Consider the following 27,496-nt stretch of genomic DNA (forward strand, 5'->3'; position numbering starts at 1 on the left):
TTAACAGTTAATGAATCTTTTTTAATAAATAATTTTTAACTGTTAATAAATATTTATTAAATTTAATAAGTTTTAAAAATTTTGTTAATTAACAGTTAATGATACTTATTGAATATTAAAAAATCCTTCTATCAGAATAGAGAAAAAAATTCTTGTCAGCATTATACTTTTAGAACATAATTACTTCGATTCCCAAAAAAAAATTTTTTCCATACGCTCTTAAGCGTTTTCAACGGTATATTTTGAGCATTTGCAATGCACAACAATAATAAACTAATTAATAAATAGTCACTGTATATAAAAACAATCCGTATTTTAAGTGTAAAAATTTTCGACTAATCAATCGACGTATTGCAATAAATAGACTTATTTATCAGACATTAAAATATTACGAGCACAAGCTAATCTTTCTACACTAACCGCTTGTATATTTTTCAAATCAGTATTGTCAAGTATGGATTTAATATTATTTTTATCGTCCAAATTAACCATACTGCAACTGCGATCTCTGGACATTCTCAGAGAACTAGACCTGTTGAAGATCGAAAGCAGTGGCAGTTCTTTAACACTTGAAATTTTACAAGTCGGTTCTCTCTTTTTTGGACTTTCAACAAATTGAGCTTGGACATGAGAATCTTTTTCGGATTCTCTCGTTGAACTGACGTCAGAATTATTAGTAAAGACATTACTTGGCACATTGTCCTTAGATTCATTGTTTAGACCATTTGCGTTATTGTCTAAGTTATTTTGATTATCTGACAATTCGTTGATCGATTCGGTTGGTTCATTAATATCGTTATTATTATTATTATTATTATTATTACTACTAAGATTGTCTTTTTTATTATTGAAACTATATGCGTTAACCGGACTACTAGTTAACGATTTTGAGTAATTATTTATTGCTAGTACGGATTGTAGTTCCAGCTCCCACTGGCTTGATGTCGACTCGCTGCCGTCCACTGATCGTGCTGACAGATTTTCCATCCGGTCTTTCAACTCATTGACGTCCTAAAATTAATCACAATTATTATAAGTTAATTATTTAAAAAAATTTTATAGGTAATTTAATTTAAAAATAATTTTATTATACACACAGAAAAATTTATGTTGTAAAAAGAGCAATATGAAATAATAAAATTTTCAAATTCTGGACTAAATAATAAAGATACAAAAAAAAGGTTATGGTCGCTTATTTATCAAGGCAAAATTTCTTAGGTCATAATTTCTCAGTAATTAATTATCAGTTAAATATTTATCAACATCATATTTAATTTTTGCCAAAATTAATCCTACAATAATATATTAGACAATAATGGATCATCGGTAATGTGTTTATTCCAACACTGTAATCCGTAATAATTTATCTCGACAAAAATTTCTCATGCGAAAATTAACAGCGGGGTCCGGGGCGAAGCCGGATATAAGAAACCTTTTTTCTAGAAAATTTTACTATCTAGCGAAAAGGTCCTTATCAATTGTCTTCTATCTCTTATCATTTGGCCAGAATTTCAAATTAAAATTTTAAAAGTCATCCTTGATTAGATCACGTGTTTAGAAAGTTTAAAATATTAAAATCAAACTTCTGGGTTAAATATTCAAGATACGAAAAAATGATACCTTTTTTGTAGGAAATTTAAATCTCTACCAAAAAAGCTCATCAATTTTTCCCTATCTCTCACCTTTCGGCCTGAATTTCAACTCAAACTGATATCTCCAGTTTGAATCATCGAAACTCAAAAAAACAAAAAAGTTCTTTGCAACTTTGAAAATAATTATATATAAGGTAAAGTATCCAGTAGTTGAACAGGTTTTAAAGTAAAACGTATTTGACCCTACTTTTAATAAATAAAAATGTCTACTTTTAATAAATAAAAATTTCTACTTTTAATAAATAAAATAGAATTATTAGTTCAAATTAGTGATTTTCATGAAAATATAAACAATTTTGAATTGATGGAAGCGCAAAATAACATAAATAATTGAATATTTATATTTTGACAACGTTTTTAAGATAGACTATGAAAGGAGTAGTACTTGAACAATCAATTTCGACAAACCGCAGAAGTTGAACACTCTGGGAGCAGAAGTTGAACTAATAAAATATATGGCAATAGGGACACCAAAAATTTTCAACCTTTTATTGAAATATCAAAAGAATTATAACATATTATTGATTAATATTAAAAATAATACTGTGAATATTTAATATGTTCATTTAAAAATGAGAAATATTTGTATTGAATTTTTTAATTACATTTTTTATGAATGACGAAGCAAATTTTTAATTATAAATCAAAAAAACTCAATTCAAAACGTTCAATAATTATTAACTACACTAATTTTTAGCTATAAAACTTTTTTAATTTGCAGTAACTAATACAAATCACGATGCTGATCACTAGTCTATAAACCTATTAGAAGGAAGAGTGCTGTTAAAATTAAACGGCCCCAGCTTGTTCAAGTTCTGGGTACCGCTTTGAAAATTTGGAGGTATAGTTAGACGATAAAATTTAATATAAAAATTATAGTTTATGTCTTTGCAAAAAATATGTATTATTTAGAAAAGACTATTTCATTGGGTGGTACAATTTTTTTTTACTTAAAATGATGATATATCGTTTTTTTACTGATTGTTCGGTTTACGGTTTAGTACCTTTTTCATGAAAAAAATAGCATCTATCGGCTATTCTCGACATGTCAACTTTTAAGTTAACAAAAATATAATTGTTAGTAGATTTCATAGAAATCTAACTATTGCATTGGTTCTCATGACGGAACTTTTGAAAAATTTTGCTATATTTCGACCAACTCGTCAAGCGGATTCAGAAAATGCATATGGTTCAAAAGTTTATATATGTATGTATTTATATATATACGATATAATCGGCATTATCTCTTGTTTAACTCCCTCAATTCTATACGGATCTTAATAAAACGTAACATACTTATTTTTAGGATGGCTTCTAAAGTTAAGTTCTAAGATGAGCCAAATCTATCAATTATAACTAGTTGAGATATGAGAGCAATTCAAAAATTTTCAAAAATCGCAAAAAATTTTTTCTGTATTTCCGTGCAATAACAATTGAACGTGATATCCTATCGGATTTCTGCAAATTGCATCTGAAAGCTTATTTAATAAGCTTCAATTTGCATACTTATTTATTTCTTCAAATTAAATAGTTTAGGAATAATAGCAATTCAAAAATTTTCAAAAATCGTAAAAATTTTCACTTTTATCGCATTTCCGTGCAATAATAATTAAACGCGATATCCTATCAAATTTCTGTAAATTGCACCTGAAAGCTTATTTAATAAACTTTAATTTGCGTACCTTATTATCAGTCTAGGCCAAAAATTACCTACTTTCTCAGACAAATTTAATGAAATTTTACTTTTGCATTAGTTTTGACGTCATTGTTGTTTAATGTAACAGAAATTCATTTTTTTTGTATGCAACCCTAATAGTATTTTTTTTATTCATCATGATATCTATTCTCATTTTAGCTGCCGAATGGCCTTTATTTTTTGATTTATAATTAAAAAAACTTACAGGAATCAATTCCTGTATCATTGAATAATTATAATATGCGCATACTTATTACTCATAATAAATTTACGGATTTTGTATTACAACAATTTGAAAAGTTTGTTTAAGTACTGGTCCCATTTTTATAAGTGTTCAAGTACTGGGTACTTTACCTTAATTAAATATTATATATATATTGAATATTTCGTGTATATTTTAAAATATATAATTTCCAGTATAAAAAAGATAATTTTTAAAAAATTCCAAGTACGTACATCCCTTAAATATCACATTACACAACCAATTAATCTTATAGCCCAGTCAGATTACTACTACTTGTTCTAAATTCATCGTCCAGCACGTAAAATATTAATAAAAATAAAAAAGTTACCTCGATATCACGCGCCCGCTCATCGGAATCAGTCTCGCTGGTGAGCGAATCTAATCTACCGGCAGTAACTCTATTCAATTCGTCTTTGTAATCCAAGCTGCCGTCGGGCGTAATTAATTCCGCGCCGACACCCGGTTCGCGTGGACCATTAACCATTATGGAGAGCTCCCTCCTCTGCTGGTGTATTTCGTTGCTTATTTTCTCCAAGGCTTGAAAGCTCTCCGCGTACGCTCGCTTCGCCTCCTTCACCGCCTTCTCCAAGCACTGAACCTTTTCCTTTTGTTGCGCCAGTTTCTGCTCGCAGTTTGCACGGACCTCAAAGTACGGGCGAGCTTTTATTATCGCACGCCGGTACTTCTCTTCCAGCTGTTGGGCTTTTTTGTCTGCGTCGTGGAACAAAACTGCTTTACGGTGGTGCTCTCTTCCACACTCGGCTTTTTGATTTTCTGCGTCCATTACCTTTTTTCATAATTTCATTATTCATTTTTTTTCAATATAAATTTTCAGAAACAAAAATAATTTTTTTAATAAACAATATTAATAATTGTTTACTTTTATAGTCGCGTGATTCAACATATCCTGCCATGCTTGATCGAAATTCCACTCGTGCCTGTGTGATATAAATCTCGCTTCAGCTAACGCGACCGTTTCTTTAGCTGCTGCATGAATTTCACTTGCACGTTGATATAAATGTGCTTGATGTTGACATTGGATCTGTAAATTTATTGGTATTAATTTTTTTTATAAAGAATTTAATGTTTTTTTTTTTTATAAATAAATAAATATTTTTTTTAATAAAATTATGTTTCATTATAAAATACTAAATTAATTTTTTTTTTATAAAAAATTAAATTAATTTTTTTTGTAGAGTATTAAATTAATTATTTTGATAATTTTTTTTTTTTTTTTTTTTTTTTTTTTATAAAAATTATATGTTTTAATGATACGTGTTAATAATGCTAGCTAGACAAAATAGGATAACGAAAGTTATTTTAGAGCAAGAAAAAATTTTCTTGGCTAAAGAAACTGACAATTCAAGAAATTTTCAACTTTCCTCAATATTTTCTTGAACCAAGTACACTCCAGTCAAGAATTTTTTTTTTTTCAGTGTAAGAAAATAAGAAAAATTTTGGGTCCAAGATAGTCACATGATAAAATTGATTTTTTAAAGTGAAATTTAGTGTTATTGCAAAGGTCGACTTGAATTTGTGCTTTTTCAAGGTTTCATATCATTCTCACCGATAGTCAATTTATAATTATAAGTATTTAGGCTGCATTTAAAAATTCTCTATCTCTAGATAGATAATTAAAAAATGACCTTGTATCTTGTGAACTATCGACATTTTTAAAGATATAAGCTCACCCCGAGATTACACTCATTGAGACTTTTCATTTGAGTACCCACATCGATTTTTCATATATTTTATATATTTATATTTTCTATATATATGTACATATGAAAAATATATCAAAAATGCATGTGGGTACTCAAATAAAAGCTCTTGCTGAGTGTAACATCGGGATGAGCTTATATATTTAAAAACGTCAATAGTTAAGAAAGTACAGTGCAATTTCACAAAAGTCATTATTGAATAATGCAAAATTTTATTTATTTATAGTTTACAAGTCACGGCAGCCACAAATTGACTGCAAGATTGCTAGTTGAATATTATTTTTTAATTAATAAATCATTTTTAAATAAACCAATAAATTTTTTTGATAAAAAATTTATTGATAATTTTAGAGTAAATAAAATATAGATTTATCATGATATTTTAAAAATGTTTTTTTTTTTTAAATTTTATAAATCATTTTTTATATTTTGATATTTCTCTTGATAAAGATAAATTATAATTGTGTTTTTTTTTACACAATTTTCAATTATAAATAATTGACATGACAAGTGAAAAAATTGTTAAAAAAAAAAATCATTGTGCATTTTTTTTTTGGATATTTTGTTCGAAAATATTAACGCACCTAGTTATAGTTTTTTTTTTTTTTTTACAATAATAATTAATTTAAAAAGAAATGTTACTTGTGCTTGACGAGCAACTTCACTAGCTTCGTAATAACATCGGGCTTTTTCAATACAACTGTGCCCTAATTTATTTACAAATTCTTCTAATTGCTTCGTTGACTCCGAAAGAAGTTGTTTGAATGTACTGTTTGCTTCCTGTAATGATAACAATAATATTAATTATTATAGCGACTAAATTGTTAAATTTAAATAAAATCGAATTGAATAATTTTAAAGAAACTAAATTATATTTTATAAAGTAATATTTATAAATTGGGTTTTATTATTAAACATCATGTTTTGAAAATTTGAAGGGTTTTTAATTTTATAAAATTAATTTTAAAGTTTGATGACTGACAGAAGATAAAATATATAATTATCAAGCCAGTTAAATAACTAATTTTTCCATAATTTATTATGATAAAGTAATTCTTTAACATTGACCGACTAAAATTAAAAAAAAAACATCTATTAGATAACTAATCTTATCATTATTATTATTATCAATTATAAAGTAGTTAATGAAAATTAAAAGATGAGCAATTATACTTACATCAAGTTCAATCTCAAGTTTGTTGATATCATCAGTCGCACTATTCAAATTTTCCAATTCAATCTGTAAAAAAAATGTTTTTTAATGAATTATTTTGAATTATAATTTTTTAAAATATTAGGTTCAAACATTAAATAATTTTATTTTAAGAAAAAATATTAAGACCAAAAGAATTCTACGTAAAAATTTTACAATTTTTATTAATTAATTATAATAAAAAAGAAAAATATTTAAAAAATTTGCACTTTTAATTTCTTTAATTTTACATATGAATTATTATTACTCAAATTTTTCGGTAATTCGAAAAAATAGACCGGAAAAGGTAGACCCGGAAAAAATTTTAGTTATGAAAAATTCATATTATTTTATTAAAATTATTATAAAATAAAAATAATAATAATAATTGTATCACACCCACAATTTTATGACATTAAAGTTAGTAATCACTTGACCATTTTTTAATTTTATCTAACAAACAAATTTGATCCAAAAAATTATTGTTAAAAAAATTGCATATTTAATTTTTTTTTAATTTCTACGTGTCATTTTTTTGCCATAATTTATTTGACAAAAAAATTCTTAAAATAATCAAATATCGGCTAAATTAATTTTCATAAAATTTTCCTGAAAAACAAGCACCCCCAGAATGATCGCTCCATTTGTTACAAAAAACAAATATTATTATTATAATTTTTATTTTATAATAATTTAAATAAAATAATATGAATTTTCCATAACTTTAAAATTTCTTCCGTGATTTTATTTTTCATATTAATTTAATAAGCGAAAAAAATTTTTAAAATTGTCTGGTCTTTTAAGAAAGCATTATTAATAATTTTGAAATTTTAATATAAAAAAAATGACTTGAAAATTTTTTAATTTCATTTAAAAAACAAATTTGTTCCGAAAAATTATTTTAAAAAATTTGCATTTTTAATTTTTTAAAATTTCTACGTCATTTTTTTTGTCATAACTTATTTGTAAAAAATGTTATTAAAATTATCAAATATCTCCTAAATTAATTTTAATAAAAATTACTCCGATTGTCAATAATTAAAATAATAAAATAAGAACAAACTATAAAGAATAAAATATAACATGACTAGAACAAAACATTAACAATAGTTATGAGTAATGAGTAATAACAACAAAAGTATTACGTATATATGAATCACCAGAAATTTGTTTATCAACGCACAAGAATTACTATGACAAATAATAATTTAATTAATAAAATAAAACAAAAATTTATAAGTAGGACGTGGTACTGGTCGGTGTCAGGTGTCACAAATTTCATCTGAAAATAACTAAAATAGCAATAAGTAACCTAACTGACTGTCGGATCACTAAAAAAGTGACGTTAGTATAATAAATAAATAAATAAAGATTGATAATTACAAAAGTGACATTTAGAAAAAGATGACAGTAACAAAATGTAAAAAATTACCTGAATCCTGGGATCTAGAGGAGCGTCCGCGTCGTCAACATCCGCCATTCTCGAGTTATTTTTTTCGACAATTAAAATAATAACTCATTATTCAGTTCTGATAGTTAGATGCAATAAATCCATTGTACAGAACCAACTATTGTTGACTGTTGATTATTTACCGCACACACTACAGATACTGGTGTTATGTAAACAATCATTAACAGGAAGTTACTTGAGCTTAGATTATTATTGTACCTGCATGGGGTATTTGTATTTCTAAATGGTTATTTTTTTATTTTTATTTACAAGTGCTCGGGCGGACAGCACGCGTCAATCTCCGCCATATTTGGAATTTCAGGAGTACTTGCGTTTATTCCCGCTAGTTGGCGGGAGTTTCGAAAGACCGCCAAAGTTTTGTTGTTTAATTTTTTTTGGGATTGTTGAATCATTTATAATAAAAAAATGGCATGAAAATTAAATTAGCCGACATCTAAAAATTTTTATAATTTTTTTTTATTGAAAAAAATATAACAAAAACAAAAATTTGTAAAAAATTTGAAAAATTGTAAGAGCAATTAAAAAAAAAATATTTTTTAGTTCTAATTTAATAAATTAAGCAAAATTTAAAAATTAAAAATTTCGGCTAACTTTGTTAATAACTTTATTATTAAAATTAATTAGAGTACTTTTTATAAAAAATTTCTTCATAATTTAAAAAAATTGTCGTATTTTTGTCTAAAAAATATGATAAAATCATTTAGATAAAGAAAATTGAGGTATTGTTTTCAGAAGTGATTTTTATAATACTAAAATTAACCGACGTTTAAAAATTTTTAAAGTAAAAAAATATTTAAGAAAATTGCATGTACAATTTTTTAAATCTTCTAATTGTGAAATTTTTTCTTTTCATTGTTTTGCATTAATTTTTGATGAAATGTAAATTTACACTGATAAAAATCAAAAATTATTTCCAGATAAGAATTTTTTTTATTTCAGAATTTGATAAAAAAAACAATTTAACGTACTAAATTTTTTTGACGGAAATTTTAAAGAATATACGATCTAGGGTCAAAAATATAAATTCTTAGTAGATAGGTATGATTGTTCAAAACACTATTATAAATGAAATGTGAAAAGTCCTGATCGATCCGACACCTGGAAAAAATTTACTTAGGGTCAAAGGTCACAAAAACGGGTTTTTCGCTATTTTCAGCAACGGTAAGTTTTATTATAAAATTAGCCCAGACAAAAATTGTAGATCAAATAATTATCTATAAAAATGTCTAAATATTTTTTTTCTAAGAGCCACCGTTTTTGAGATATAACGATTCAAAAAGTTGAAAGAGTTGTAATCGTCATAATATGTACACGTTTCCACGCCACCTTTGAGGTAGTGTACTTAGCGCGTTTTTTTTTGTGGTTTTCCTGGCGGTAGGCCTATTCCACTGATCTGTTGTGATTTTGTTTAATTTGAAACTATTGAATAATTAAAGATATTGGCGATGGTTGAAAATGATAAAGTTCAATTAAAATATAGAATGATAAGTTCAATTTACATTTTAATATTAAAAATCGAAATCTGAAATGTTAGTTGGCTGAAGACTTTTTATAAAACTCTTCAATTCATCATTTGTCATTGAATAAACAATAAATTCACAGCAGTCATAGGGTAACACTGCACTAAACAGATCGCTGATTTCATTAATAACTTTTCTAAGAGCGTTGCTTTTCCCAATTGCGTATGAAATGTTGGCCATTAATGGTTCTCGATACCAAAAAAATCGATGATCCGCACATATTTCTTCCAGCTCCTTCAATAATGGTGTAGACAGAAAATCATTATTTAAAAGAAGCTTCACTAAGTCTTCTCGGTTCCCGGTGATGAACTTCCAATATGAGATTCCGTTTAATCCCATTTTTTTGCCTTCCAGGAATTGACGACTTTCTATCATGAATTTCGTTTTCTCACGATAGTATCTAAATAATCTTGAATTTTTCTCTTCCTCCTTTCTCAGAAAGCCATGAACTTTCTGAAGAGTATTTTCAGTTGCATAAATGCCTATTTCGTGCCGATTGATTATGTATAATGCTAAAGTAAATTGAAGACTTGAACTTAATGTTTTTAGCATCTCGACGTACTCTGCGCTGGTCCGTAGATCCACGTCGACGGCGTTTTCGTCAAAAGCAGCTAGTTCTATTTTGGAATAGTCTATCTGCTTAAAACCCACAGGAGTATTGTAGAGAAGATAAGTAACTGCTGCGTTGGATCCCACGTAGACTGCCAAATCCAGAATTGTTGTTAAATGTGGATGGTTTTTAAACGAGCATTTAGCGCTTACATCAGCTCCAGCTTTATGTAACAACATAATTCTTTCATTGTCGTTACCCTCCGAAGTATAGGAATAAGAATACCTTGATCGATCTTCTTTATTCACATAATTAAATACATAGTGCAAAGCAGTATTTCCCGAATCGTCAACATCGCTTACACTGGGCTTTTGTTCCAAAACAAATGATAATATTTTTAAATTGTTTTGTTCTGCAGCTGTCATAAGTGGAGTCATACCCGATTTTGATTTCGAATTCACGTTTGCACCCAATGTCACAAGAGTTTTCACTTTTTTCAAATTCTTGCGTCGAATGGCGTGAAATAACGAGGTTGTTAGGAAGTTATCCATATTTTTTTTTGTAGTTGCACTATGTTCGATCAGCAATTTTGCAATTACTAATTGGTTCTTATTGATTGCTAATGATATTAAATCATCACTGCACGTTTCATAATTTTTGCTGGACTTCAACACCTTTAATATTTTCGTAACGGTTTTTACATCTCCTTTTACAATATCATAAACTAAATTGTTAATAGTGGCCATGGTAATTGAGTTGCAATTTTCGTCTTTTGAAAACCACAAAATCTTTTTACCCAAACGTAGATATTGATGTTTGCTTTACACTGTTTGTGTTAAATACTGAGTTTAACCAGCTTTATATAATAAGTAAAATACTTCAACAGCAACAGTATTTGATTTTGGTTGACAAAAATTAAACTCTTTTACTTATTGATTCACAAATTTATTACCGATTGAAAACCACTGAACCAAACTTGGATTTTTTGAAGTTTTGATGTTCACAAGACAAAATTTCGATGAGAAATGATTTTCAACTCAGAATGATTCTCTATCTTGTATAGACAAATTCCATGGAGAGGATGCTTCGTTAGGGCCAATAGCAATTCAATGATTCTATATTGCTTGTCATTGTCAATAGTAGTTAAGTATAGCAATGCATATTTAATTTATTGCATGAGGCTACCTGTGTGATGAGTCGGATGGACGAAGAGTTTCTTACGGTGAAGGCTGGCGACACAGCTGTAGTTTTGACCTGAGGGTCGAAATATGTAATCTACATTTTAAAAATCATATACCTGTTTTACACCCTCTCTTATGCGGCAATTAGTCAAAGTGAGAGAGTTCCTTCATTGAGAGAATTGAGAGAATCCTCCATTGTACGGATATTGAAAAGTAAATGGAATTCCATGAATTATTATAAGTTTACATTTATTAAATAAGCGAAATTTCTATTCAAATATCTTGGACACACGATAATTTGTCTTACTTTTAGTAACATATTCCTTAGATAAGTGTTCAAAATTGATTTATTATTTCTTATTTGAAATTTTTATACACAGTAAAAAAATTTTCGTCAAATTTAACACAAATATTTGTGTTACTGACTGTTTTTACACAAACTAATGTTAATTCAACATTTTAGTGTGTTAAATCAACACATGAGAATGTGAAATTCTACACACTGAAGTGTAATATTCTACACAAAAATTTTTACACTTTACACAATGACGAAAAATTTTTTACTGTATACTCATCGTTCGCTTTGTTATGTCCAGATTAGACAAAAACGGATTAAATTTATTTTGGTCCTGGTATGTTTCAACCAATAGACCGGGAACCCAGAAGATTAGAGGGACAGGCTTTATTAATAAAATTTGATTAAAATTATTTAATGTATATTGAACACAAATTTAAGTTTATACAATATTTTATTTAATAATGAATTAACATTTAAACTTCACGTCGGAGACTTACAAAAGATACATAATACCTGGTTGTTTCGTCTACACACGTGGTTACTTATATTAATTACTTTTGTCACTATTTATACGTCAATTATTATTAATTTTTATTCAGTTGAAAATTTAATTTGTTTAATGAATTTAATTTTTGTTTACTTTGAATTTGTTATTTGTTACACTGTGTTTTATTTGAAATCAAAATGTTATGTACTTATTTGAAATTTACTGCTCCCCACCAAATATACTTTTTTATGTACATTTTTCTACAATGTGTACATTTGGAGGTCTTCCAATTTTTACTATTTGGAGGAAAACAGTACCGAATTAGATGCTTATTTTCTTGGGGCTCTATCCTCTCTTTAGCCTTTTCCTAAACGTGTCGTTTGGATCCTATCTACTTTGACATGTACGTGGTAATTTAAAATATACTTGACTACGTGTTCAAATATAAAAACAATAATTTTACTTGTTATTTCTTAAATATTCATTGTTCAATATTTAGTTTACTTTAAAATGTTGATTGATTTGTTCATTAAAATTTTACCTAACTTACTTTCTAAAATAAGTTTTGTTATTATTTTTATTGCTTATTAAATATTAATTATTTGATATTTAATTTACTTCAAAATGTTGATTGATTGATTTGTCTAAACTTTAACATAAACTTATTTTCTAAGATAAGTTTAACAACTATTTTATTATTTCATATCTTCTATCTTTTTGTAAATGACCCGCTATCGCAAGGACTTAGACTGCAGTGTCATTAGAATTACATTATAGGAGTTTTACTTTTGTACATAATAAACTCATTATCTCCTTTACAAAATTTTAAGGGCACTTAAAATATTAAATTTACGTGACCCGACGTTGACTTTCGGATTATTTTTATGAACGTCTGGCTTGAGAAAAAGGGTAAAACCCAAAAAAATATGAAATAACAAAAAATTATTTTAAAATAAAATAATAAAAAAATTAAAAGAAAAGAAAATACCGGACGTAACAGCTTAAACTATTATTTATCTAATGCCTCGTTCATTATTTTTTAAATATGCAATTTTATTATTTAGCTGTTCAAGAAAGTTTCTGTTTAAAAGGGGGTATTTAGTATAGTCAATAAGGGCTTGACTGAACTTAAATTTTGAATACAATTATAACCGGTATTTTGGGAAGTAAGGGCGTTGATTATTTAAGTGAAGTGCACGGAGATATTCTTACAATACTTTATTTAAAGAACTTAAATTTACACGCGTGTACGATGTTGCTAAAAATGCGGTATGAAGCTTAGGGGTCACTCGGTCGAACTGAATTTCTCAAACTGTCCATCTCGGTCTCCGACCTCTTCAGAGGTAGGAGGTACTCGATGGAAGTATAGAGAAAATATTAAGGGCAGGAGTACGTAGTTGTACGTAAGTATGGAAAATTGATATAAGTAAGTACATGTACGGGATAGATTCTCAAGGTACATAAATATTATAGATTCTCAAGGTACATAAACATTATAGAAGTAGAAGTATTTTAGTTAAAAGAGAGAGAGAGAGAGAGAGAGAAAAACCCTTAAGCTTCTTACAAACAAATTTTACATATTTTTAATCTTAGTACAATAAATTTTATTAGGGTCTCGCCAGCTGCAAATGTGGATTTTACTACTTGCAATACAATTACAATAAAATAAAATTTCCCAAAATGTTCTTGTAGCAGACAAGACTCTATCAGTTGTTTGGCATCACCAAGTAAATTATAATCCGGTATAATTTATGGTTGTAGAAAATCTTCAACTTAAATAATAACTATATTAATTAACTATTACTAATGAATAATAATAATCATGAAATAATATTAATAAACATAATTGATACTAATTAAATAATATAATAATATTAATGAAATAATATTAATAATTATAAATAATAATAATTAAATAATTATAACAATTTATTAATAATAATAATAAAAAATTATAAGTAATAATAATTAAATTACCCAGGAGTGGGTGGAAGATATGACCCCCACAGTATATTTTGAGAAATCTCAAAAAAACTACGAGAAAAAATTTTTTTAAATTTGATTTTTTTGAAATAACTTTTGAATGGCTTTTATCGATCAATTCCAAAAACTAATCAGCTCTTAACAACAAATACCACGTCGATCGCTACATGCTATGCCAAATTGATTATTTTATGACGTTTTCCGCTGATAATCAACATAACTGAACATTACGTAAAATTCTACTATTGATACAGCTTATTAACACTCGTTGGTTGCTTAATACTGTTTCATTACGACTGTACGATTCCGTGAGGATTCTTAAGTATGAAACCGATTCTCAAACTAGAGTATTGCGTGATAATTGGAATCATATTAACGTTTACATCATTCGCTGCAGAAAATGAACCTATTATAAAATTGCTATCGGGACAGCTGCGAGGTGTTAAGGAAAATAATTTTTTCGCGTTTCGCGGAATTCCATATGCTGTACCCCCAATCGGCGAATTAAGATTTAGAGATCCAGAACCGGTTGAACCATGGTCTGGTGTCAGAGATGCTACGGAATTTGGTGATTCATGTATTCAGTTTAACAGATCTTCGAAGAAGGTTTTGGGGAGTGAAAACTGCTTGTTTTTGAATGTCTATACCACGGATTTGACTCCTCATGAACCGCGGGTAGTCTTGTTTTGGATCCACTGTAGTGCTTTTGCGATAGGGTCTGGCAATGACGAAAAATTCGGACCCGACTATTTGGTGCAGAAAGATGTCATCCTTGTGACAATTAACTACCGTCTTGATATTTTTGGTAAGTTACCTGATTTTGAGGAGTATGGTGATGACGATAGTGATTGATGCAGGGTTCTTGAATTTGGACGACGAATCAGTGCCAGGAAACCAAGGTTTAAAGGACACAGTGATGGCTCTGAAATGGGTTCAGCAGAACATTGGCCAATTTGGAGGAAATCCTAATAATGTCACTATTTTTGGACAGTCTTCTGGAAGCGCTATGGTTCATCATTTGACTTTTTCACATTTAACTCAAGGTATCATTTTACCAACATAAAATTTAGTGATTTAGTTTCAGTGGTTTACGTTTAATTGAAACTTTGGTTCTTAGGGCTGTTCGACAAAGCTATTTTGCAAAGCAGTGTCGCTTCAAATTCAAGATCATACGTATCTTACCCAATGAAAGACGCTGCAGAGCAAGTATCTGGGATAATGGGACGATCAAACGAAGATTTGATTGTCTTTCTTCAAAATGCAGATCCTTCTGACCTACTAAAAGCTATCCAATCATTAGAGTTCCGAGAGGAAGGATATTTGATCGAAAATCCGTTTGTTCCTTCAGTAGATTCAAAATCAAAGTTTCCCTTTCTCAGCATTCCGATAATTGAGGCTGTTAAAGCTGGAATCAGAGTACCTCATCTTATTGGCTATACAAGCAAAGAAGCAATTCGCTTTAAATCGAGTATTTATTCGTTGCTTTTAAATTATTTCGAATTTGAGCAGTCGACTCTACTGTTTTGTCATTCCAGATCTTACAGATAAAGACTACAAGGAAATAGCCGCTAATCCAGAGAAGCTCCTCCTTCATCCAAACGGCAAGAAATTTTTGGAAGCCAGAAATATTTCTGTGAGCGATATGAAAAAATTCTTTTATGGTGATAAGGAAATAAGTAGAGCAACCGCTCAACAGTACATAGATTTGGTCAGTGCTGATTTCTACTTGATTAACATCCATCATGTTTTAGAAATCCAGTTATCAGCATCTGAGATTCCGTCGTATTTGTACAAATTTGACTATTATTCCAAGGAGTCTGCAGTGGTTCAAAAGATGTTGAACACAGACTTGGAAGGTATTAAAATTCTTAACTTATGTTCTTTTGAATGATAAATTTTGATTTAGGTACGGCACATACTGAAGAAAATTTCTATCTCTTCAATGCAACTATACTAAAGAAACTTGGAATTGATAAACCAAGTAAATATCCAGTAGAAAGAGTCATTCAAAAACGATTTTTGGACCTGTGGACTACTTTTGCTAAAACAGGGTAAGTATATTTAAGAATCTATATAGATTCTTTATCGATATATGAATATAAATATAAAGTATAGTGTATAGTAAATATGAATATAAAGTATAGTGTACAGGGCGGACGTTGTTTTTTTATCGTCCTGATTACTTGTATTTTTTGCCTATTTTTTGCTTGTTGCACGGCTTTGGGCTGTTTAATATTAAAGTGTAGATTATTGTGCGCATTTTGAGGCATTAATCTCTACTGTTGGAGGTGTGGTTTTTATTTCCGAGTAAAATAGTTATTGTGTTTTTGATTTGAGGTTGCGTTTTTGTTGAGCACATTTTCTCTGGCTCACTCGCTTGTATGTAGCGGGTAAATGATTACTACTATTAAATAAATAGGTGATCAGTAAATTCGTGGTCTAATAAACTTTATTATAAAAGAACACTTAGTTTAAACAATTACATTTAAATAAATAAACCTTTAGTGAGCTACAGCTGTAGAGCGTAATGTCAGTTGGTAATTAGAATAATAATAATAATAATTTGCAGGCGGGAAGGTCTGTAGTTTTCTCTCTCGTCGTTGGTGGTGTTGAGGTATATTTAGTTCAGTGTAAGGCCGCTGTGGCGTGAGAGAGGCGACTGGACCGCCACAACCACTCCCCCCTGAGTGAACTTCCGCGGGAACTTTGAACGTTACTTTGCGTTGGTACGTTCGTTGAGGTCTGTCCATGACGGAGCCCCAGTGTTCTTGCGGTTGAACAGGTTGTGAAGTTGACGTCTCAGGCTCGGGTGGAAAATCGTCGTCGTTCTTGGATATGTAAGCTGGTTTCAGTCGTTCGATCGAGATGTTTTTTTCCTCTCCATCGATGTCCAACTTGTATATCCGATCCGTGACTCTTTGGATTATTTTATAAGGTCCAATGTATGGTGCTTCAAGTGGTGCCTTGACATGATCACACCGTACGAAGACATGTGAACATGTGTCGAGGTTCTTGAGAATGAAAACACGGGCTTTGTTATGATGAGCCGTCGTAGTGGGTCTGAGTCCACGCATGTACTCTCGATGTCTTTCTACAAATATTTGAGGATTAGCTGGTAGTTCGGCTGATAAAAAGAATTCTCCAGGAACACGTAAGCAGGTTCCGTAGAGTAGTTCGGCTGGAGTTGCTTGAATATCTTCTTTAAAACTCGTCCGAAGTCCTAGTAGAACGGTTGATAATATTTCAGTCCACGGTTTTGGCGAGCTCATGAGAGCAGTTTTGAGAGTGCGATGCATTCTTTCTACGATGCCGTTGGACTGTGGATGATAAGGAGTGGTGCGAGTTTTGCTAGCACCAACTAGTTTTGCTAGTGCTGAGAATAAAGCTGATTCAAATTGTGTACCTTGATCTGTGGTGATTAGAGTTGGAGTTCCGTAGTGAGCTATCCAGTGATCAAATAAAGCTGTCACTACAGTCTCAGCAGTCATGTCTTTAATTGGTACAGTGACTGGCCAGCGGGTGAAACGATCAATCATTGTTAGATAATATTGATAGTCTCCAACTTTAGGCAGAAAAATGATGTCTAGGTGCACGTGGTTAAATCTGTTGTCTGGAGCATCTAGGTGATTTGGTTTAATTCTGTTGTGGCGATGTATTTTGGTTCTTTGGCATGCCATGCACTCACGAGACCATTTTATCGCGTCTTTACGAATACCAGGCCAGATGAATCTTTCTCGTAGATTTCTTGATGTTGTTTTTCTACCAGGATGCGATGGACCATGTACTACGTTGAATGCGGTTTTTCTTAGAGTTTGAGGAATGTACGGCCTGACAATGCCGGCGGTTATATCACAGAATATTTTTACTCCTTCAATGGTAAGTTCTTGAAGTTTTAGCGACGTTGAATTTTGAACCAGGTTCTTTAATTCTTCATCGTTCTGCTGAGCTTGATGAATTTCTAAAGGAGTAAGGACTGATGGCATGTCAATAGCGTTGATACGTGAAAGAGCGTCTGCCACAGTGTTATCTTCACCTTTTACGTAGACTATGTCAGTAGTGAATTGTGAAATGTACTCGAGTTGACGTGTTTGACGCTCAGAAACTTTATCTAACTTCTGTTTGAAGGCGTAGATGAGAGGTTTGTGATCAGTGCAGATGACAACTTTACGACAGTCTAGGAGATGATGGAAGAATTTTACTGCAGCGAAAATGGCGAGGAGTTCTCGATCGTAAGTACTGTAACGAGTTTCAGTCTGGCTGAGTTTGCGTGAGAAAAAACCGATGGGTTTCCACGTGTCATTTTCCAGCTGTTCCAATTTTGCTCCAATGGCTGACGATGACGCATCGGTGGTAAGAGCCAACGGGGCTGTTGCTGAGGGAAAAGTCAGAAGTGTTGTTGATGCTAGCTGCTGCTTGCATTTGTTGAACGCTTCTTCAGCTTCAGAAGTCCAAATGATTTTTGTTTTATCGTTTATAATCGACTCTTTGAGATAACTGTTGAGAGGTAGAAGTAATTGAGCAGCATCAGGTATGTTTTGCCGGTAATAATTCACCATGCCGAGAAATCTACGGTGCTCGACGATGGTTTCAGGTTTTGGATAGTTGTTGATGGCTTCAACTCTGTCTGCCTTTGGTGTATAGCCGTCTGCGGTAATTGTGAAACCTAAGAAATCAATCTGTGGCTGAGCAAAGACACATTTTTTTAAATTAATTATTATTTTGTGTTGCTTGAGTCTCTCGAGTAGTATGCGAATATGTTCTTCGTGTTCTTCTTTACTGTCAGAGAATATTAGATAATCATCGACGTAAAGAAATACGAAGTTGAGATCGCGGATTATGGAATCAACGTAGCGCTGGTAAGTAGCTGATGCATTTTTTAACCCAAATGGCATGCCAAGATACTTGTAAAGCCCCCAGGGTGTTGTGATAGCAGTTTTTTCAATGTCGTCTGGATGCATTGGTATTCCTAGGTAGGCTTTCTCTGCGTCGATTTTGGAGAAAATTTTTTTCCCCGCTAGGCGTGGAAATAAATCATTTATGTGAGGTGGTGGATAGTTATCTCGTTCAGTGATGGTGTTAAGGGGTCGATAATCACCGCACATTCTCCAAGTACCTTCTTTTTTTCGCACCAAGTGTATTGGGCTGGCGTATTTGCTGCTCGATGGTCTGATGATACCAGCGTCGAGGGGTTCATTGATTTGTTGTTTAGCTGCTGCTGCTTTTTCACCAGCAAGTCTACATGGTCTTGCTGTTGGTGGTGAACCGTGTGTTATAATTCGGTGAGCATAACCGTTTTTATTGATACACGATCTTGTGAGTGGCTTGGTGATCTCAATGTATTGCTCCAGTAGTCTTGCGTATTTAGGAGGTATTTCATTGCTGATAGTAGAAATATTGTAGTGTTTTATTGCTATTATTTCACCTTTTGTAGACAGCTGGGTAACTGTGTCAATGAGCTGACGGTTCCCAAGATCAATCAATAGATTATAATGTGTCAGGAAGTCCGCGCCTAAGATTGGTGTTGATACATCAGCAATGATAAAAGACCACGTAAAGTCTCGGCGTAGATTTAAATTTACTCTGACTGTAGTTGTGCCATATGTGGCTATTTCAGATGAATTCGCTGCGTAGAGTGTGAGAGAATCTGGTTCACGGTTGTTGCGAAACTTGTTAGCAGGAAGTATCGAGACAACCGAGCCAGAATCGATGAGAAAATTTTGTTGTGTTGTGCTGTCGAATATATGTAGACGGAGCTCTTGAGGTTGTGAAGACGCGCTGTCACCGACCACTCCAACCGATGGCAGCGACGTTAATTTTCCGACTGGCTAGCCGATTTCAAGGTACCAGAGAGCTTGCATGGCATCGTGCACTTGCGAGCTTCTGCCCCGAATTTTAGATGATAATAACAAATACCATTACGTGTAGGAGTGGCTGACCTGTTCCTTGACCTGTGACCTTGGTTCTGATTTTGAATAAGCTGCAGTTGTTGCTGACTTTGATTAGCTGCCAACTGGAATTGTTGCTGCAGGGTTTGCTGTTGTAGTTTGAGGTCGCAGATCTCTTTAATACACGAGGCCAATGTTTGTTGTATTTCCATGAATTTCGCTTCGTGGTTACACGTGTTGGTTTGCGAAAATGGTCGTGCTGAGGTGGCCGAGACCTGTAGACTGGGCCCCATTACTTCGACGAAACGATCTGCGAACTCAGCTACAGTGTCTAGTCCCAATTTGTCGGTGGTGATCAGGTGTGGTCTGATTTGGGCAGGAAGACGATCTAACCACATTTGTTGAAGCACTTTGTCGTCAATATCACCAGCAGCGAGCTCGCACATCTTGCGCAGGAGCTGAGATGGTTTTTGTCCATCAAGAGTGAGGTCCCTGAGTAATTTTTTTAATTGATTTTGTCTGGAATCAGATAAGTGTGAAAGAATGGCATTCTTTATAGTGTTATACTTATCTGTCACAGGTTCCTGACGAACGACGTCTGCAAGCTGTTCAATGATCTCAGGTTCAAGTGCACGTATGACGTTGAGATATTTTACTTGATCATCTTCGGTGTTGGTGGTGTTAAATTCTGCTTCAACCATGATGAACCACAGGTCTGGTCGTGCTTTATTAAATGCGGGTAATTTTGGTTTTGTCGTTGCGACTTGCAGGTTTTGTTGAGCTGTGCGCGCCAAACCGGTGAGGATTTGCTCAAAGGTTGCAGATGAGATTGAATTACCTGGGCTCTGCTGGCCGAACGTTGGAAATTGCCAGTTTAGATTTGGATTTGCTGCAAATGGGACAAATATTGTCTTCGGCGTTGTACCAGTGCTTGTTGTTGGAGGCTGAGTAGTAAATAAAGTTTGATCCGATAACGGAAGACCAAATGCATTGTCCTCAGAAATTATAGGATTTCCATCTTTGTCGAAAAGCGGCGGCAGGTTTTCCTTTGAGGGAGAACGGTTCACACCCATGATGCTGATTATATTTATCAGTCGTTTTTTATAAAAATATTTTTATGTAGAAGACCGTAGTCTTCGATTTTTTTTTTTAGGTTAGGCGTTCTTTGGCGCGAACGTTTTGCTGGACCACTTTGATCACGTCGGGGTCACCAAATGTAGCGGGTAAATGACTACTACTATTAAATAAATAGGTGATCAGTAAATTCGTGGTCTAATAAACTTTATTATAAAAGAACACTTAGTTTAAACAATTACATTTAAATAAATAAACCTTTAGTGAGCTACAGCTGTAGCGCGTAATGTCGGTTGGTAATTAGAATAATAATAATAATTTGTAGGCGGGAAGGTCTGTAGTTTTCTCTCTCGTCGTTGGTGGTGTTGAGGTATATTTAGTTCAGTGTAAGGCCGCTGTGGCGTGAGAGAGGCGACCGAACCGCCACATGTAACTGTAGCCTGCTGCCATCTAGCGTTGTCAGTTACAATGGCTGTGTGGTGTGCGATCTGCTGTCACAGTATTACCGATGAGTCAGCTACTGTCCAAACTAAAGCTGATTGTAGACATTATTACCATGATTCATGTATCAAAGTGCGTCTTAGTTTGCCAAACAAATCGCATGCAGCTGGGAGGGTTGCAAATACATGTCCAGTCTGTATTCCGAATTCTTCAGAAATACTAAAACAGATAAATGCACGACTCGACAGCGTTGGTAAGATTAATGAGATGAGTAAAAAGCTGGAAAAAATTTATGCTAACAAGATCAATGAGATGAGTAAAAAGCTAGAAAAATTGATGCTAACAAGATCAATGAGATAAGCAGTAAGCTTGAGAAAATAGATCAGATTGGTGACATCAGTGTGAAGGTAGATAGTATGATGAGCAAAGTAGATGGGTTTAAAAAGTCTATTGCTTCGGTAGAGGGGAAGATGGATAAATTGAGCCTTGATTATAACTTGCTGAAGACTACTGTTAAAGAGCTTGAGGAGCGTGTGGCTATCGTTGAAAAGGTACAGCCTGGTGTTCCTGCTGACATCGCTGAAGAAATAAAGTGTGCTGCGCAGAAGGTGTGTGATGGTAGTCTGGAGTTGAGAACACTCCAACTTGAATCTCAACTTTTGGCAGATGAGATAACAGTTGCTGGAATTCCTGAGGAACGGGGTGAGAAACTTATGGAGAAGGTTATGTTATTTTCCACTACTCTTGGAGTTCAGGTTACTGAAAATAATATTGTTAAATTAGAGCGACTTGGTCGAGCTGGTGCTGCAAATCGAAATGTACGAGTCAAGTTTGCCAATCAGAGATATGTCGATGATATCATGAGGAGTGTAAAGAGTAATCCTGTGAAGTTAGGTGCCATAATGCCTGCAGTGCAGGATCCAGATGTTCCGATTTATGTTTATAGGCGACATCCTCCTTCTCTTTATAAGCTTCGTTTTGACGTACGTAAGGCCTATCCCAATATCCAGGCTAAGAATGTTTGGATTTCGTATGCGTCGTATGTCAATGTTCGATACGCAGATGACAAAGCTCCGGTGAAACTGTTGCCTTCATCTGATAAAATGATATCCTTGCCATCATTTGTACTTCATCGTCATGGTCGTCGCCTGTGGAGCGGTGGTGGAGTTGCTCTCTATATTAGAGATGATCTAGTGTCTAAGTTTGTATTGTCGTCTGCAAATTTGGAAGATAAGCATACAGAGTATCTGTTTATTGAAGTTTGCGGGTCGTCTAAAGAGCGAATCGTAATTGGAGTTGTTTACAATCCCCCTAATACTGGCCATCTCGACGATTTAGAGGAGGATCTTGAAACTTTGGTTGCAACCTACAGAAACATGATTATTATGGGTGACCAACTCTGATTTGAGCTGCAGTAATTTTTACGGTGATCAGCTACGTAGACTATGTGTTGGTTTTAATTTGCATATTGTTCCTTATCAAGTGACGCATCACCTGGAAAATTCTGATACCTGGATCGATGTCTGTATCGTCAATAATGCAGCAATGGTCCTGTCTTCTTAGCAGTCTGCCCAGCCGTTCTTGTCTGATCATGATTTGATATCTGTTACATATAACTATAAGGTAGAGCAGCAGAGATTGAGAAGTTTTACGTATCGGAGCTGGCACAGTATTGACGGTGATGTGTTGGCACGGCTGTTTGATGGAGTCAACATTGAAGATATGGAATCACAAACGACTGTGGATGATATAAATACCTGGTTTCATCAGCAACTTCGTCGGATTACTGACATTGCTGCTCCTGAAAGAACGATACATCCTCGTCGTCTCCAGGCGCTATGGTTTACTAGTTACATCAGGGATCTTCAATCTCGTCGTGACAAGCTGTACAGGATCTTCAGGAGAACTGGCTATGCCTATAAGGAGTATGCCAGTGTGCGGCGTTTGGTGAAGCAGCGGATAAGTGAAGCTAAAAAGTGTTACTTTGACAATCAGTTAAGTTCGGCAAAAAATACGCAAGCGATGTGGAATGATCTGCGTAGACTTGGCTTGGTAAGGCGGAAGGATACACAGTCTATTGTTGAGGTGGATTTGAATGAGCTAAATGACTACTTTGTGCAGTGGTCTGGCTACTCTGATCTTAATGTTGATGTATCTGACATTGTGTCCCGTTGCACTGGCGATGATAATGTATACTTTAATTTCTCAGCACTTGATGATGTTACTGTTAAGAAGGCAATAATGCGACTTACTTCCAACTCTGTAGGTCCGGATAGTTTCCCAATTAAGGCGTATAAATGCTTAATATCGTTTGTGTTGCCATTTTTTACATTGCTTTTTAATAATTTGTTAAATTCTGGCGTCTTTCCTAATGAGTGGAAGTTGTCGCGTATTGTCCCAATACTGAAGAGAGCAAATGCTGAGATATGTGCTGATTACCGACCTATATCGCTGACGAGTAATTTGTCGAAAGCACTAGAAAGATGCGTACATGATCAGATTATTAAGTATGTTACTGAGAACAATTTCATAAATGAGTACCAGATAGCTTTTAGGGAGGGCCTGAATACACAGACTGCTGTAATAAAGCTCTGTGATGATATTCGCTTGGCAATAAATGCATCTAAAGTCACTGTAGCTGTTTTCTTTGACCTAAGTAAGGCTTTTGATTCTGTAAATCACAAAAGACTATTATACAAGTTGTTATTGATGAATTTCTCTACTGATGCCATTACGTGGATTAGGTCTTATTTGACTCAAAGAAAGCAGCAGGTGTTTGCTAATGAGTGCGCATCCTCTTGGAGGAATGTATTAAATGGTGTGCCACAAGGCAGTGTGCTTGGCCCTTTATTGTTATCGCTTTATATTTCGGATCTCTCTCAACAGCTGAGCTGTCGATATTTGCTTTATGCTGATGATTTAGTAATATACTTGCCCTGCTATCCAGAACAGATAAATGAATGTGTTGCTGCCCTGAATGCGGAAATAGTTAAAATTTTAGAATGGTGCAATATCAATTACCTTAAGTTAAATGCATCGAAGACAAAAGCTGTGATTTTTGGTAGTAGACTTAAAGTTAACTGTAATAATTGTAAGTATGCTGATTGTATTCACGTAAATGATTGCATTATTCACTACGATACGACAATTAAGTATCTTGGCATGTTAATTGATAGCACTCTCACCTGGGAAAATCAGGTTATGAGTGTTTGTAATAGGGCAATGCGGGTTCTGGCACAGTTGAAGATTAATATTGAAATCTTCAATGAAAAACTGCGTATAAAGCTTGTCACCACGTTAATATTCCCAGTGTTTGATTATTGTTGTGCGGCTTACTGCAATATTCCTAATGACTCGCAAATGCGATTACAGCGCAAAATGAATTGCTGTGTTCGCTATATCTATAAAATTGCGAGGGCTGAACACATTTCTCCGTACTTTAAGAGGCTGGGTTGGTTAAAGCTGAGTGACAGAAGAAACTACTTTATAGCGTGCCTCTTTTACAAAGAAATGTATTTAAATTATCGTCAGCTATTTAAATGTCACTTAGAATTTTTGCCGGTTACGTTGCGTAGAGGCGATGTAAGGGAAGATTATCTGCGGCTACCTAGATCTAATTGTTGTATGTATGATAACTCGTTTTTTGTTCGTGGTATACGTATCTGGAATGCGCTGCCAGCTGAAATTACAAAAGCCGAAAGTTTCGAAATATTCCGTAGACTGTGCTATGATTATTATTTCCAAAATTATTGATCTGCTATATTGAACGTTTATTACTGCTATTGAAGGTTGTTGAGCTTTGTATAACACAAGTATTATTTATAAGCATGATTAACATATTATTACTGTTAATTACTATATTTATTTTGATTTTATTTTTATGTATCTAAAAATCTGTACATCATACACTAATTATAAATGTATATTTGATGATGGTTCTGAGGGAGCCTAGGCTCCAGAATACAATAAAATTATTATCTATCTATCTATCTATAAATGGTTGCAGAAATCCGAATTTGGCGGAGGAATTAGGTACTGTTCATTGGGAGCCTGTTGATGATCCGATAGAGTTCAAATGTTTAGAAATATCTAAAGATCTTAAGCTTATTAAAGAGAAGAATCTTTTGTATCAACTTAAGACTCAAGAAAATGTTAAGACTTAATCCTCCTAAGATCATATAAGTCACATGTATGGAAAATATTAGCATAATTAAAACTATTCTACATGTATGATTATTTTTGTTAATAATAATTAAAATTATATTTTAACCGCAAATTTTCTCTATTGTGCGACGCTTATATCTCGACGTTTCGAGGTCTTAGTTTGTACTTAGCCGTCCCTATTATTTATAAAGGGCACCACTGGAATCGGAATGACCTCTTCGATCGCGGTTGGCGCCGTACAAAAGAGCTTGACCAAATTTAGATTTTGAATACAATTTGGACCGAGTCGAACCGGTAGATTTTGAGAAATCTCAAAAAAACTGAAAAAAAAATTAGAAACACGGTTGACCCTAAAGGCCATCCCTGCAACTTCCCGATAATTTCATATTTAAGCGCTTAAAATTGCACTTACGATGTTTTTGAGCTCTTCGAGCAACCTGAATAGGTGCACCTTGGCGCAAAACCTGCTGCGCCAGCGTGTCTTTGAAGATAAAATCGACGTCTGCTTTATCTGCGAGCAATATCTAAACATCGAAGGTAAAATATGGTTTGCAGACGAAACTGGCACGGCAGCAATTTGGATTGTGAACACAAAGAACGTTACCGTCAAGAACAGCGGAAGTGGAGCAGGTTTTGTCTGGATTCAAATCCCCACAACCTACTTCATGAGCGTCTATCTCTCACCTAACGAAGGGATTAGTGTGTTCCGACAGAAACTGGCAAATATAGAAGATGCGGTCACTAAGTTTAACGGCGAAGTCATCGTAGCCGGAGACTTCAACGCTAAATCGGCTGAGTGGGGCACTGCTTTCTCCGACACCAGAGGTAACGAGGTCGCTGACGTCGCGGCTAGACTCGACCTCATAGTGCTGAACACCGGGAGCACCACGACCTTTAGAAGACCAGGGTACCAAAAGTCCATCCTCGACATTTCGTTGGTGACTCCAAGGACTGCCAACATGATCGAAGACTGGACTGTATCCGAAGAATACAGTGGCAGTGACCACCAGTTTGTGACATTCAACGTTGGATCGGCATCTGCTTCGGTTCCACAACGAGACCTTTCTAAGCGGAAGTAGAATGCCAGAAGGCTTGATCCAGAGGCATTGCGAGCTTCACTTGCACAAAGCTGGTCTATCCTTCAGAACAACCCAACTCCGGATACCTGCAGCGAGACGGAAAAGGCAGTGCTAAATATGATGAAGGAGATTGCTGCCACATGTGACGCCTCCATGCCGCGGCTGAAAAATAGGAGTTTCCACAGGCCGGTGTACTGGTGGTCAACAGACATAGCAGAATTTCGCAAAAGATGTCATAAGCTACGTCGCCGCGCAACGAGAGCCGCGCAACGAGAGCCGCGAAACGCTCCCCAAGCGAGGACTTGTATTCAAAAGAGTACAAGCAGGCCAAAAAGACGCTAAACTGAGCCATTAAAGCAAGAAAAGCGATATTGTGGAAACAGATCTGTAATGATCTCGACAAGGACATCTGGGGCAAAGCCTACCAAATTGTCACCAAACGACTTGGAAAGGCTTCACCAGAAGCACCGAAGTCTCCTGCTTTAATGGACAGCATTGTAGCGGAACTTTTCTTTCGATAGCAGTAGACAGCGTAGAAGAGGCCGAATTACTGGTTCGGGAAACCATTGACGCCGTCGAGATCTGGCTTGATAAACACCACCTGAAACTTGCCAAGCATAAAACCGAGATGGTTGTTCTGACACGTCAAAAATGGTTCCCAAAACAATTCGCTGTGGACATGGAAGAAACAACACTGACGTCAACAAGGGCCCTGCGCTATCTAGGGGTAATGATAGACGAGAAACTATCTTTCCGCGAACACCTTGACAGTGCATGCAAGAAAGCCAGCAAGACGGTGTCTAGCCTAGCAAGAATCATGACCAACACTATGGGACCAAGTACCAGAAAGAGAAGAGT

General features: G+C 33.7%; 2 protein-coding genes across 3 annotated transcripts; one reads left to right on the plus strand and one right to left on the minus strand.

Moving 5' to 3' along the window:
• Positions 1 to 96: 96 nt before the first annotated feature.
• LOC123270593 (SH3 domain-binding protein 5 homolog) lies at positions 97 to 8,265 on the minus strand. The gene is made up of 6 exons (XM_044736720.1): positions 7,938 to 8,265; positions 6,491 to 6,553; positions 5,956 to 6,093; positions 4,473 to 4,634; positions 3,921 to 4,379; positions 97 to 1,011 (listed from the first exon to the last, which is right to left on the minus strand). The coding sequence occupies exons 1-6, from the start codon at positions 7,983 to 7,985 to the stop codon at positions 367 to 369; spliced, it is 1,515 nt and encodes a 504-aa protein (XP_044592655.1). The 5' UTR covers positions 7,986 to 8,265; the 3' UTR covers positions 97 to 366.
• Positions 8,266 to 14,189: 5,924 nt separating this feature from the next.
• Positions 14,190 to 25,634, plus strand: LOC123270656 (juvenile hormone esterase-like). Of its 2 annotated transcripts, none has more exons than XM_044736800.1 (6): positions 14,190 to 14,800; positions 14,853 to 15,038; positions 15,113 to 15,463; positions 15,531 to 15,851; positions 15,902 to 16,046; positions 25,402 to 25,634. In XM_044736800.1, the coding sequence occupies exons 1-6, from the start codon at positions 14,320 to 14,322 to the stop codon at positions 25,556 to 25,558; spliced, it is 1,641 nt and encodes a 546-aa protein (XP_044592735.1). In that variant the 5' UTR covers positions 14,190 to 14,319; the 3' UTR covers positions 25,559 to 25,634. The 2 variants fall into 2 exon arrangements, with proteins under 2 accessions (XP_044592735.1, XP_044592736.1); XM_044736801.1 differs by having other exon boundaries at positions 15,113 to 15,459; positions 15,527 to 15,851.
• The last annotated feature ends 1,862 nt before the right edge of the window (positions 25,635 to 27,496 follow it).

Source organism: Cotesia glomerata, linkage group LG8, assembly GCF_020080835.1.
Source record: "Cotesia glomerata isolate CgM1 linkage group LG8, MPM_Cglom_v2.3, whole genome shotgun sequence".
Lineage (NCBI taxonomy): Eukaryota > Metazoa > Arthropoda > Insecta > Hymenoptera > Braconidae > Cotesia > Cotesia glomerata.

Excerpts from the sequence above, each read along its gene's own strand:
- LOC123270656 (XM_044736800.1), top strand. The coding sequence starts at position 14,320 with ATGAAACCGATTCTCAAACTAGAGTATTGCGTGATAATTGGAATCATA. Across the intron at positions 14,801-14,852 it reads CTACCGTCTTGATATTTTTG|GGTTCTTGAATTTGGACGAC; the intron begins GTAAGTTACCTG and ends TGATTGATGCAG. Across the intron at positions 15,039-15,112 it reads TTTTTCACATTTAACTCAAG|GGCTGTTCGACAAAGCTATT; the intron begins GTATCATTTTAC and ends TTTGGTTCTTAG.
- LOC123270593 (XM_044736720.1), bottom strand. The coding sequence starts at position 7,985 with ATGGCGGATGTTGACGACGCGGACGCTCCTCTAGATCCCAGGATTCAG. Across the intron at positions 4,635-5,955 it reads AAGTTGCTCGTCAAGCACAA|ATCCAATGTCAACATCAAGC; the intron begins GTAACATTTCTT and ends ATAAATTTACAG. Across the intron at positions 1,012-3,920 it reads AGCGGGCGCGTGATATCGAG|GACGTCAATGAGTTGAAAGA; the intron begins GTAACTTTTTTA and ends GATTAATTTTAG.